This window comes from Apiotrichum porosum (genome assembly GCF_003942205.1).
Source record: "Apiotrichum porosum strain DSM 27194 chromosome Unknown scaffold_10, whole genome shotgun sequence".
Classification (NCBI taxonomy): Eukaryota; Fungi; Basidiomycota; class Tremellomycetes; order Trichosporonales; family Trichosporonaceae; genus Apiotrichum; species Apiotrichum porosum.
The window spans coordinates 742,110-754,151 of record NW_021167117.1 but is presented as its reverse complement, the minus strand read 5'-3'; the positions used below and the strand labels follow the sequence as shown (position 1 = coordinate 754,151).

The 12,042-nt window shown below is 58.8% G+C and overlaps 3 protein-coding genes across 3 annotated transcripts; 1 reads left to right on the top strand and 2 right to left on the bottom strand.

Moving 5' to 3' along the window:
• Positions 1 to 77: 77 nt before the first annotated feature.
• EHS24_001406 (uncharacterized protein) lies at positions 78 to 442 on the bottom strand (the record flags this gene model as incomplete). Its single annotated transcript, XM_028617204.1, has 3 exons — positions 78 to 188; positions 311 to 327; positions 388 to 442. The coding sequence occupies 3 exons, from the start codon at positions 440 to 442 to the stop codon at positions 78 to 80; spliced, it is 183 nt and encodes a 60-aa protein (XP_028474511.1).
• A 1,176-nt stretch (positions 443 to 1,618) lies between these two features.
• On the top strand, positions 1,619 to 2,597 carry EHS24_001405 (uncharacterized protein; the record flags this gene model as incomplete). Its single annotated transcript, XM_028617203.1, has 4 exons — positions 1,619 to 1,696; positions 1,737 to 1,769; positions 1,826 to 1,979; positions 2,074 to 2,597. 4 exons carry the CDS (start codon positions 1,619 to 1,621, stop codon positions 2,595 to 2,597), a joined length of 789 nt encoding a protein of 262 aa, XP_028474510.1.
• Positions 2,598 to 2,775: 178 nt separating this feature from the next.
• Positions 2,776 to 11,865, bottom strand: EHS24_001404 (uncharacterized protein; the record flags this gene model as incomplete). The annotated part of the gene is made up of 5 exons (XM_028617202.1): positions 2,776 to 3,525; positions 3,565 to 7,079; positions 7,127 to 10,565; positions 10,606 to 11,493; positions 11,557 to 11,865. The coding sequence occupies 5 exons, from the start codon at positions 11,863 to 11,865 to the stop codon at positions 2,776 to 2,778; spliced, it is 8,901 nt and encodes a 2,966-aa protein (XP_028474509.1).
• Between the last annotated feature and the right edge of the window lie 177 nt (positions 11,866 to 12,042).

The window sequence follows — 12,042 nt, the reverse complement described above, 5'->3', positions numbered from 1 at the left end:
TAGCACACACGGCTGCCTCCACCTCTCTCCCTCGAAAAACGGATAAAGGCCTTTGATAAACGGTGCGTCGACTCCACTTAGGCAGTGGCCTGGTCCTCCGTCTTCTTGACCTCGAACATGCGGGGGTTGCCCTCGACGGGGACGTGGGGGCAGTCGCAGCGGTCGGCGGTGGCAACGCCGGCAAGGGCCTGTGAAGAGAGAGAGGGTCAGCAGCTGGTTCAAAGGCCGGCCCAGGAAGATATTGTCGTCGGGAATCGCTCAGCAACAACGGGTGGGTGTGAGGGGCCTCTCCAGCGAAACAAGGACTCACGGTCTCGATGTGGGCGCCTGGCTCTGTCAGTCTTCCATGCATTGTACGAGGGGATGTTTCGCTCCACCACCACTCACCGCAGCCCCACCAGGTGGGCTTGCCGTCGTTGGGGCAGGTAACACGCTTGCACATGGTTGGGTTGGGAGGTAGGTGTGGGTTGGTGAAGGGTGCAAAGGCAAAAGAAGGTGTCAAGAGACGATGTGAGTGAGGGGGAATGAGCAACGGTGAGAGAGAGAGCTCGTTCTATAAATGTGGTCTGTCCACCCCCGGTGTCTGTACGTCACAGTGATCCCACCTGGCCATCCGTGTCATCCGGCGACTGCAGGTTAAACGGGAAAACCCAAATCCGGAATACAAACCTGTTGCGTATGGACAACAAAGGGAGAGACATGCTGTGGACGGATTTCGGGTGGACGCTGTCATTTGATCATTTGCGGTGTGGGATCGTGTCGAGATCGACGGGGCAGTCGCAGGCCATGGAACCGGTAGAGCCTCGGCAGACACACCGCGCTGCTGTCCTGCTGCGCTGATGGACCATGTGCTCCCAGCCACATGCATAACAGCCGGCTGTGTCTTGGCAACATGTCTATTATGAGCACTGAAGAAGCCTGTCTCTCCGCCGATCTTCATTCCTCGTGATATCGTGTGGGACAGCGCTTCTGGGATGATGACCTGGGCCATGTTCCACTGGTAGCATGGTAATGGTCTGGGCCTGGTTCCTCGTGGGCACACCACTTTCCACAGCGCTGTGGTGCCGAGAGAGCGTGCCGGGAAACACAGGTCTGAGATCTGCGAGATTCTGGTGCACGCGGTGTGGGATGCAGTGTGGGTGAGGAGGGAGTGGCGATGCCATGCGGTGGAGAATGGATAAGAGATTCTGTTCAGGCTCACAAAGCAACAGACAAACATGGCCCCAGAAGCTACAGGAGAGATCAGAGCGCAGATGGCCAAACCGTGGCGCGCCGTCGGTGACAAGTAGCCGGCGACAACTGTGGGGGCAGCGTCTACGCCACCTGTGAGTCATCATGATTCACCTCTTCCATGTCCCTCTATCTACATGGTCTGTTCCGCGTCCGTGGTCAGCATACCATGCATTCGTGCAGCTTGGACATGCAGGTCAGTCACGCAGATCGCAGAACATGACAACACGGATATCACCGCGGAATTTCCGCTCGGACAAGCCCGATGACACCGGCCACGCTGGTTAACCGATGGGCAAAGAGGTTGTGCCCGCCCACATGAATCAAGTACGAGCACTCCATCGGTCCATTGTCGCATCTCCATTCTCAGCCTTCAGCATCGACAGCCATGGATATCGAGTCTCTCTTCAGCGTCAAGGGCAAGGTCGTGCTCGTCACCGGCGGCGGCCGTGGCGTGGGCGAGATGGTGAGTTTTTGTAGGTCCGCGCCCAAAGCTGACCCAGCAGATCGCGACCGGCTTCGTGACCAACGGCGCCAAGGTGAGTTATCGTGGCCATGGTCTCAGCTGTTGTGGCGGTGCTAACCAGAAACCCAGGTGTACATCTCGTCCCGCGATGTCAAGGCGTGCGAGGAGACCGCCAAGGCGCTCACTGCCCGCGGTCCCGGCCAGTGCATTGCCATCCCCGGCGACCTGTCAAAGTACGACGAGTGTATCCGTCTCGCCAAGGAGATTGAGAAGCGCGAGCCAGGTGAGTAGAGAGTATAGAGAGTACACCCTGCGTACCAGTCAGCGCGATGCCCTCCAGCCGCCACGCATAGATGGCTGACCCAACTACGCCTCAGTCCTCAACGTCCTGGTGAACAACTCTGGCGCGACGTGGGGCGCCTCGCTGGCCGAGTACCCCGACTCGGCATTCACAAAGCTGCTCACGCTCAACGTGCAGCGCGTGTTCACGCTCACGCAGGCGCTCATGCCCCTCATCGAGAAGGGCGGCAAGCGCGACGGCTGCGGCCGCGTCATCAACATTGGCTCCATCAACGGCGTCAGCGTTCCCGCCATGGAGACGTTTGCCTACTCGGCCTCAAAGGCCGCGCTGCACCAGCTCACGCGCCACCTGGCGGCGTTTGTCGACGGGTCCGTGACCGTCAACGCGCTCGCGCTCGGCCCCTTCCGCTCCAAGATGATGAAGTCGACGCTCGAGGCCGGCGAAGAGGTCATTGCGGGCGGCCTCCCCTCGAAGCGAATCGGTAACCCCTCAGACGTCGCGGCTGCCACCCTCTGGCTCTCGGGCAAGGGCGGCGAGTGGATCACCGGTACAGTGATTCCCATCGACGGTGGTAGCCTTCTCACTGGCTCCAAGCTGTAAATGCACGTCTCATGTCATGTATGCCGTAGAGAAAAAAGAGGACTGTAACAACCCCCCCCCCCCCCGTATGAAACCCATAAACCGGATGCAGATAGTGCTACACAATAGAAAATAAAGAAAAGTTGTATATAGCAGAAAAGAGGACAGGGGCCAAACGACGGCGGTGACCGCGGTGGCCTCAGCGACCGCGGTCAGGCGTGACCTGCCTGGAAATGTCGTTGGACGACGAGCCCGAGTGTGTCGAGTTTCCCCTGGACGACGAGTGCGCGCTGCTCAGGAGCGACGGCTCGAGCGAAACGGTGCGCTCGGGCGGCGAGATGATGTATGGGTTCTGCGACAAGTCATCCAGGACTTCCATATCGTCCTGCTTACTGCTCTTGCGCAGCCTGCCCATCAGTCCCCGCCGCGGCCTGTCGTAGTGCGATGATCCGGGGCTCTCATTGTCGGCGTCGTCGCCGAGCGTGTCGATGCTGCTGCCGATCGACGGCCGGCTGCCGTGGCCGCTGCCGCCGTCCGACCTGCGCGAGATGGAGCGGAACATGGTGTTGGGATGCGGGCCAGTCACGGCGCTAGCGTGGCCGTTGGTGGTGTTGCCAAACTCGTCAATCTCAAGCGGTGTACCGGGCTGGACAGTGAACCGCAGCGGCGACTTTGGCGACGCGCGCTTGGAAAACGTCGGCATCTCGGTGTTGATACCTGCGATCTGGCGCAAGCTCTTCTTGGACCGGAACACGGACGTCTTCTTGAACACCTGGCCGAGAAGGTTTCCGGTCTGCGACAGGGCGTAGGAACGAATGTCGACCTTGACCTTGTCAAAGAGCTCCTTAAACGTGAGGATCTCGTCGTGGTACTCGAGCTGCGGCGCCTGCAGACGAAAGTCGACACATTCAGGCCATGTGAGACCCGTGTGCTTTCTGTTGTCGTCACGCTGCAAAGGTTAGCGACCTTCGATTACCCATTACCTTACCTTGTAGTCCAATACCAGAATCGTGGAGCCAACAAGCACCGAGATGAACGTCCGGTTCATGTTGGCACGGCGCCGCATCTCAGCGGCATCCATGTCGGGAACGTTATCGAGCGGTGTGCTCCGCGCGCTGTCGTTTGTGGCTGCCGAAACAACTGTTGCGGAGCGGTTGCGTCCGTTCGCCGGAGCCGCCACCGCCAGCGTGTTCGGCGAGACCGTACGGCTGAGCGCGGACGCATCGTCTCCTGCGGGAGCCAACAAGTCCTTGTCCTTGTCCTTGTCCTCTTTGTGCGCCGCCTTGGTGTCCTTCTTGTTGAGCTTGGGGCGGCGACCCGTCTTGTCGTTGAAGACATAGTCGACAAGGGACGAGCCGACTTCCTGCTCGAGGCGGAACCGCGTGGGGTGAACGTAAAACGCAAACTGGCGAATGATACCAATACCACCCACTTGCGGGAAGAGGCAGAGGATGGTCGAGATGTAGCTGTTGGACTTGTAGCGCTTGCTGCTCTTTGGCCAATCCTTGTCGTATCGCGAGATGACTTCGGGGAAGACGGCGTCGGCGTTGCTGTTGAGCGCTTGCAGGTCACCCATCACCAATGCGTTGTCCGACGAGCCATCCTGGTTGTGCTCCATAAGACCGATCGTGTGCTTGATGTTGAGCTTGACAAGAGGGTCGCCGTTTTCACGCAGCATGTGCCACGCAATGTTACCGGCACGGACGTCCACGCGAGACAACGTACGGGCATTGGCCTGCGCATCGTCGCGGGCGCGGTTGGCATTGATGACTTCAAAGACCGTGAACAGCGATTCAGACTCGTGCAAGAGGTCGGTACGGATCTTGAAAAGCTCGGCCTTGCCCTGATCGGTAAGACGGTAGAGGTTGGCCTCGTAACCGCGCTGGAGCTCTGTGAGATTGCGGATATGCTGCTGCATGATGAACAGGGTCAAGAGCAGTTGTTGAGGGTCACGATCGCGCTGGTCAAACCTGTACATGAAGTTGTTGATCTTCTCGGACAAGGCGGCGGTCTGCGGGTCCTTGTACATGAGGAGGTCGGTGATGATGTAGTAGAGCGCAGAGTAGTGTGTCGGGGTGGCAGAGACGGTGACCATGGGGACGCTGACAGCAACGCAGTTTTGGTGCCGGCGGAGATGGTTGATCGGCTCGCCGTGCTCGTTGACAGCCTTTGGCCATTCCAGACCACGGGGAACACGCAGGTCGTTGAACTGGTCCATGGACATGCCCATGTCCGTCTTGAGAACGATACGTTCATACTCGGTCGTCTCGCTGCGAACGTCCAGGAAGACCTCGAGAGGAACAAAGTCGAGCTGTCGGTTGCTACCGGATCCCGCCGATGTCTGGGGGTTGCGCTGGAGCACCTCCTTTGTCGGGTAGAAGGCTTGGAGACCACGAAGAGCAATATAGTTGCGCGACAGGATCTTCATGGACACATGGTCGAGAGCGATCGGGTCCCTGATAGCAAAGCCCTGGAACGACACCTCCTCCACAGCGACGAGGACAACTGCGTCCGGTTCGGCATTGCTTCGGAACGACATCTGGGGCTTGAGGACAATCGCACGCCAGTGTGGGTGAATATGGCATTCTTCGGGGATTCCAAGTGCGGTGCGGCGAAGGTCGACCTTGTCGCCGACAAAGTCTTGCCCGAGCTTGAAACGGCTCGCAGCGTTATCTGAGATCAGGGCCTCTAGCTGCTCTAAGAGCGCATTGCCTGACTCGACACCTTGCAGGTCCTCTGGGAGGTCATCCTTGTTGAGACCGTTTTGCTTACGGACAAGGCGGCGGTTGATACCGTCACGGATACCGCGCAGCGACGCATGGGACGTCGTGTAATCTTCCTTGCGACGGTTCTTGTGCGAGTAGTTGTACTTGTAGAGTAGGTTGCGCGACTTGTTGTTGATGAACAGTCGTGGGCAGTGGACGTGCACCGTGTTCTCAAAGGACGGGTCGCCGTCGGCGTCGCGAGTATACTCGTCGTCCCCATTCTGCTCGAGGGTGTTGTCGTCTATGTGCCGCCTCTCGCGGTGGTCGAGGTCATCAATATGATGGTTGAGCGTAGCAATGCGGTGGTTGATGGTCTGGCGAATGTCCCGAGGGTTGCGCTCCTCGGCCACAGTCGCAGGTGGCAAGTGGTCGAGCATGTTCTGGAGCTCGTCGACGCGCTCCTGGGCAATCTGCTGCTGCATAGGCCCAATGCCAAGGGCAGCACCCAGGTAGCAGACGTGCGTCTTTTCGTGGCCAAACTTGCTGGCCTCCATGTCGTTGGTGAACGTGTCGTCGTCGTGGTCTGGCATCGTGCGGCGGCACCGGACACGGCGGGACAAGGAGACATGCGGGCAGTCGCCGAGGTCGACAATTTCCATGCGTGGGTCACGGTCAAACGGTTTGCGGTCGGCATCGATAAAGTCAAACGAGTTGAACCATTCACGCTGATCAGGCGGCAGCTCAGACGCCTTGGGGTGCTGTTCGGTAGGAGGGGGACGCGGCTCGTCCTCTGGCACCAACGGGGTCGTCTCCTCAAAGTCGGCGACGACCCCCACAATCTGGATCTGGTCTAACAGGACGTCGACAGCGTAGAAGGGCTTGTGCGTAATGACCTTGACGTTACCAAGCTCCTTGTTCCACTGGCGTGTCTCCTGCATGCGCTGGTGACCATCGCAACGGAGACGACGGATACGGAGCTTGCAGCCGAGACTTTGTGCTCGGCCCTGTGCCCACAGGTCCTCCGCCACCTGGTTGTACATGTGCGACAGGTAGACAGGCGCGAGGTCCATGCGGTACTTGATCGTGCCCATGCTCCTGCCAAACTTCTTGGACGGCGGAGGCGTGTCCGCAAACAGCGGGCCTTGACGAATTGGGGCAGGAATCTTGGACGAGAACAGTCCCCACCACGCAAAGAAGTGCGCAAACGCCTTGGGACTGAGATGTAGACTGTTGTGAGTCTCGGCCGTCGTTCCTCGCGGTGCGACTCCCTCGTTCTCTCTCGGCGCCACAAGGGACACTGAAAAGTGGATGTAGTCGGAGCGGAATGCCTCGTACGAGTCGATAGCGTGACCGGCCTGTGCCTCCATGCGCTCAATCGCCTGTGGCGAGCGAAGAACAACACTGTTGTGGGGGCGGAACTGAAAGAGGCGACACTGGCGATGGAGGAGGTTGTCCGTCTCACCACAACCGTGGCACGTCCATGGTCGACAAGTGCGCTCAAACCCAAAGCCCAGTCCGAAGCGAACGCCGTTCATGAATCGAGCACATGGTTTGACACTGCGGCGCTCGATCATGAGACGATCCACCTCGTTGATGTCTTCAGGCCCAGTGTCCGTGCCGACGGCAGCCGCGTCGTGGAGGTACGCGAGATCTGGAATGCTGACAAGCAGCTCGTCGGCCATGAACTGCACAGTCTCGTGCTCCCTGTTTGGCTGACACACTTCGATGGCGACGTTGCGACGCAAGACAAGGGCAAAGCCAGATCCGTATCCCGTAACCAAGTACGGATCCGCCGAGCCTGAACGAGTTAGCGTGGCGTCCATGGAAGCGGAGTATATAACTCACCCTTGAGATAGAACCGCACAGAGCTGGCAAACTCCATTCGGACGCGCCAATGCAGGACGAGACGCATCTTGTCCCAGAAACCAAGCTTGGGTGAAGGGTCACGAGGCGGGCTAGACAGCTTGTCAAACATACGCGACAGCTCCGAGTATCCCGCAGAATACGAATTGCACCAAGTGATCTTGGTGGCCTCGGGTGCGTAGATCTTGACCTTGGGACGGGCGTACGTCTTGACGGGGTTGATCGTCTTAGCAATCTGGACCCAGAGTGGCTTGGCCTTGGAGTCGCCCGCCTGCTCGGGGAGGACCTCGCAGGGAATGAAGAGACACGAGTCCTCGCCGGCGAGCTCCTCGGCAATGACAAAGAGCGTCGTGACGCGCCAACTGGGGCCCTTGGCGGCCGGTTCAATACGCAGGACAGGCAGCGGGTAGTCGCGCAGCGAGACCTTGGTCTCACCCATGGACCAGTCAAACTCGAAGGGCACCATGAGCGTGAAGCCGACGTCGTCTGAGAATGGAGCCGACACCCTGCCCATGTAGTCGATGATTTCGGAGCGACTGAGGGCCGGAGGAGCGAGCTTGATGCTCACAGTGCTAAAGGCGGCACGGAAGAGTGGTGTGGTCTGCTCCAATGGCAGAATGCGGATCGGGAGCCTGTCTCGTTTGATAGCCATCTTGCTGTGGAAGGACTCCTCGCGCCGTCGCTCGTACTCTTTGGCACGCTTCATACGTTTGATCCAGTTGCGCGAAATGTGCCAGTCAAGACGGTACCGTGCCTCACTTGCTGAGACAGTAGAGTTGGTCGTGAGATGGTTGATGGGGCGCGTCTCAGGGTCGCTGAGGAGGCTGAGCTTGTGTTCGAACATGTCTTCCAGCTGGAGGCGCGAGCGCTGCTCCATGAGACCAACACGGTTGGCGAGGTTGATCTTGTTCTCGACCGGGTTGTCACGTGCCTCGAGATGCAAGAGAGCCACCTCAATGGTGAGGTTGGGCACCATCTTTGGTGCTTCGCTGACTGGCAGCCTGACGGTGTGGAACTCGTTGCTCTTGAGGTTGCCGGCAAGGAGCTTGACCGCCTTGAAACAGACGTTGATGTTCAAGATGAGTTGACTGAGCATGAACGCGTGCGGGATACGGATACGCATGCCAACAGCCTGGACCTTGATCGCCTTGGAAGGGTCGATAGCTACGCTCAGCCTCTTGATGAGTCCCAACTCGTCCCACATGCCAGGGTTGGTTGCACTCTGGACGTGGACGAGAACATGACTGGCCGCAACGGCCATGACCTTGTCCAGCGGCTTGTCGACATTGACTTGAGCCATCGACACAAACAGCTCATCCTTCAGCGGAAACGTAAAGTGGACCCAGACGGTCGGGACGAGGAGGCTGAATGACAAGGGGCTTGCGGTCCTGACTGGCTGTGCGGGTACTGGTGGCCTCTTGAAGGCTTCTGCCACTTTAGTGATCGTCTTGGCAGCAAGCAGCGAGCAGTAAATGTCTGAAATGTAGCCAACGACCTGGACACGCTCGATGCGACATGTGACTGATGTTTCGGCGCGGCCGTCTGGACGAGTGCGGCGGATGGAGATTGTGAAAAAGTTGATCGGCAGGCGGAGGAAGGACCGGGAATCAAAGTCGCCCTTGTTCGCCACATGGTTGTGTTTGAATGCAGGATTGGACTGGGCGCCTCGGCGTCCCCACCAGACGTACTCCTCCCCAACGTGCGGCGGCGGGTAAACCACCGTGGTATCGTCCTTAGGCATGATACGGTCCGCACCGCCCTTGGCGACGAAGACAGCACCGTTGTAGACGGATCGCACATGAACGTGGTGTACCAACACGGTGAACAAGGCTGCGTCGCCGCCCTGTGCCTCGAGGTGCTCGGTCATCTGGTACGCCTGGGCGGTAATGTCGTCGTACATGGAAAACTGGTCTCGTATGCTCTGGTCGCTCAGGTGGCGACAGCGGGCTTTGGCACCGGTAGGCTTGTAGTGAGCATAGTTGACGACCAGCATGGTCTGCAGCCAGATGCCGTGGACGTTGCGGAGGTCGCAGTTGGGATTGGGATCCTCGTGTCCTACAAAGACGCTGACATTTTCCAGCGCCACGCGCAAGGTCACACCAGACGGCAACTTGTCGAGTAGGTTGGACGGCGGTTTTGGTGGGCTCGGTTCTTTCATGTTGGCAAGCTGCACGAGGGCGTCGATGACCCCCTTGTGCCAAAGCTCGACACGCAAGCCATCCTCACACAACACCTCGACGTAGGACGTGAGCGTCTCAGGCAAGAGGGTGTAAAGCTCGACGCCGTCCGCGCCGACCTGCTCCGAAGCTGAGACGTCTCCGCAAACAGTGGTAACGACCCTGCCGAGTGTGGCGACGCGGTACGTCTTCTCGTTACGCGATCCCAGAGACATACGCAATGAAATGGGGTCCACAGCCACATTGGCGTCCATCCGGAGTGACATCATCAGCGGGGGTGGCGACGCGGCAGCGGCGTCATCACCAGCCTGCGAACCTGCGGCAGACTGGAGTACCTCGGTATGTGTTCCCGCGTCGCTGTAGCCGTCATCAGTGTTGATGGTTGCCTGGGCAGAGGAGCTGATGCTGGGAGCGACACTCGGTGCGCTAAAGGTGCTCCCCGCAGGTGACTCTGTGAACATGAGGTTCTCGGTGTCGTCGACCTTGGACTGAGCTGAAGGTCTTGGCGGCGGCAGGTCGGCGTAAGTCGAGTGGCAGCCCATGGATATGCCATCGGTGGCCAGAGTCACCGTCGCCTCGTCTTTCGACGCGCGGTTGGCGAGCACAATCGAGATGGGTCCAGTGTCAAGAAGAAGACGAAGCCTGGGGAGCAGACCACGGCGCGCCTTTGGCTCACGAGGAGTCTTTTGCTTTGGCGGTGGCTTTTGCTGACTCCACGCTTGTTCCAGTTCGCTCACGAGCTGGAGGTCACTGGCAATGTCGATGGAGGAGATGTGGCCTCGGGAGCTGACGACACTGAGGTTGGGGTCGTCTCCAAAGACCAAGTCATGCCACTGCCAACCAGCAGGACGCCAGGTGGAAAGTAGGTCAAATTTGCCTTGGCGGATGGCGACGAGCTGCGTCTTGTCGTTGCTGGTCTCGCCAGGGGCGATACATTGCAGCTCAATGGCCGTCCAGCGGAGTTCGGCCTTGACACCTCGAACCAGGGACTGGGGGCTCGTGTTTGTTCCAAAGAGCTTTACGAGCTGCGAGTGCACGCGATTGCTCGTACCCTCCGCGCTCAAATACACGTTGGTAAAGTCGAGCGACAAGGTGTGGAACGGCCGTTCCGGTGCAGGGACATTGTCCGCAGACAACTCCGTGGCGGATGACGCCGTCGACAAGGGAAGAGCCACTGGCAGCAGGTGTGACACATACACCTTGGCGAGCGAGATGGACGCCTTCTCCAACGAGTGCAGCACAATCTGATACAGTCAGCGGGTTCACGTCAGCGAGGTGACGTACTCTCGGCAAGCCACTGGGCTCCCATATTGATGGCTTTGATGTGAACTCTGGAGGCGGGGCCCGTCGAGGGGCCCGTGGCCTGAGCTCTGCCAGTGCCTGCAGCTTCTCGACACCATCAAGGCTCAGGTGGAGAGGGCCGACATTGACGTCGGCACGCACGTTGTTCTCGGTGAGAATGGGCCGGTTGGGTCCAAAGCCAATACACGTTGTGAGTGTCGATTCATTCTCAATGGCAAGGAGTTTCTCGTAGCCCTCATCGATCCCAAGAGGTGAATATTGGCGAAGCTTGAGCAGCGACGAGATGGGGTCAAAGCCACGAGGAGCCGAGGCGTTCAGCGACCCGTTAGACGACTTTTGAGAAAGGTGCGGCAAGGAATTTGACGCCGCCACCGGTGATGCTGACCGGGGGAGAAGGACAGCGACATCGGAAACGCTGAGCGAAAACGTCACCCTGTCGACAGCGCTGCCGATGGCGTGCGACCAAATGTGGGAGGCGGTCTTGGAAACGGTAGTGTGGATGGAGGAAGCCCGACGATGGAAACTCTCCATGCGGCGGGCGGTGGGTGACCGAAGGGGAACCACCGATGGCCACTGGCCGCCGACGCCTTCGCTGCAGACCGAGGGCGACATGGGCGGAGAAGCAAAAAGCTGAGGTGAAACGTCCTCGTCGGGGTTGAAAGAAGTGGAAGGTGGTGGGGCCTGGGGCTCCCGAGTGATGGCCAGCTTGACATTGCTGACCGTGATCTCTACGTCCTGGAGGTCTTCAACGATGACCTTGATGTCCACGACGCGAATGGCGAAGAAGGCCGCGACGTTTGCCCAGTTGAGAACGAGAAAGTGAAAGAAGTAGTTGAGAAGGCGTTGCACCTGCGGTGGAATCTTCTTCTTCTGATTTCCCTTGTCAGCAACTCGTGACTCGTGTGACTGAAGACTTCAGTGCTGATGGCTCACCTTTTTGGGTAATTTGGGCTTCTTGACCGAAGTCTTCTTGCGTATACGAACAGTGACACCCTCGATGTTGAGGGTGATTCTGCTCGACAAAGTGCCTCCCCATGTCCAGTGCATCCTCTCAATGCGGAGGCTGGGTAGTGACGAGTTGTTGTGCTTTTGGTACCACTCGAGACCTCGCGCCGAAAGAGGAGACAGCTTGGTTGCGCGCACGCGGAACCCGCTCACCCAGTTTGCTACCAAGGGGATAACAATGTAGGTGAGCAGGAGGGAGAAGACGACCAGCAACAGAAACCACTTTAGCCAGTGCATTGTGGCTGGTTGGCTTCTTGGCCGATGGTCGGGAACAACGAGTGGAGGGTAGTGGGTGGAAGGGTTATTGGGTGGATGAAAGGTAGCAAACGAACGTAAACAGAAACCCCCTGTGAAACAACTGTGTGAGCCGACCGTCGCGTGTACAGTACGTGTGTTGAATGAGAGGAGCTGTTT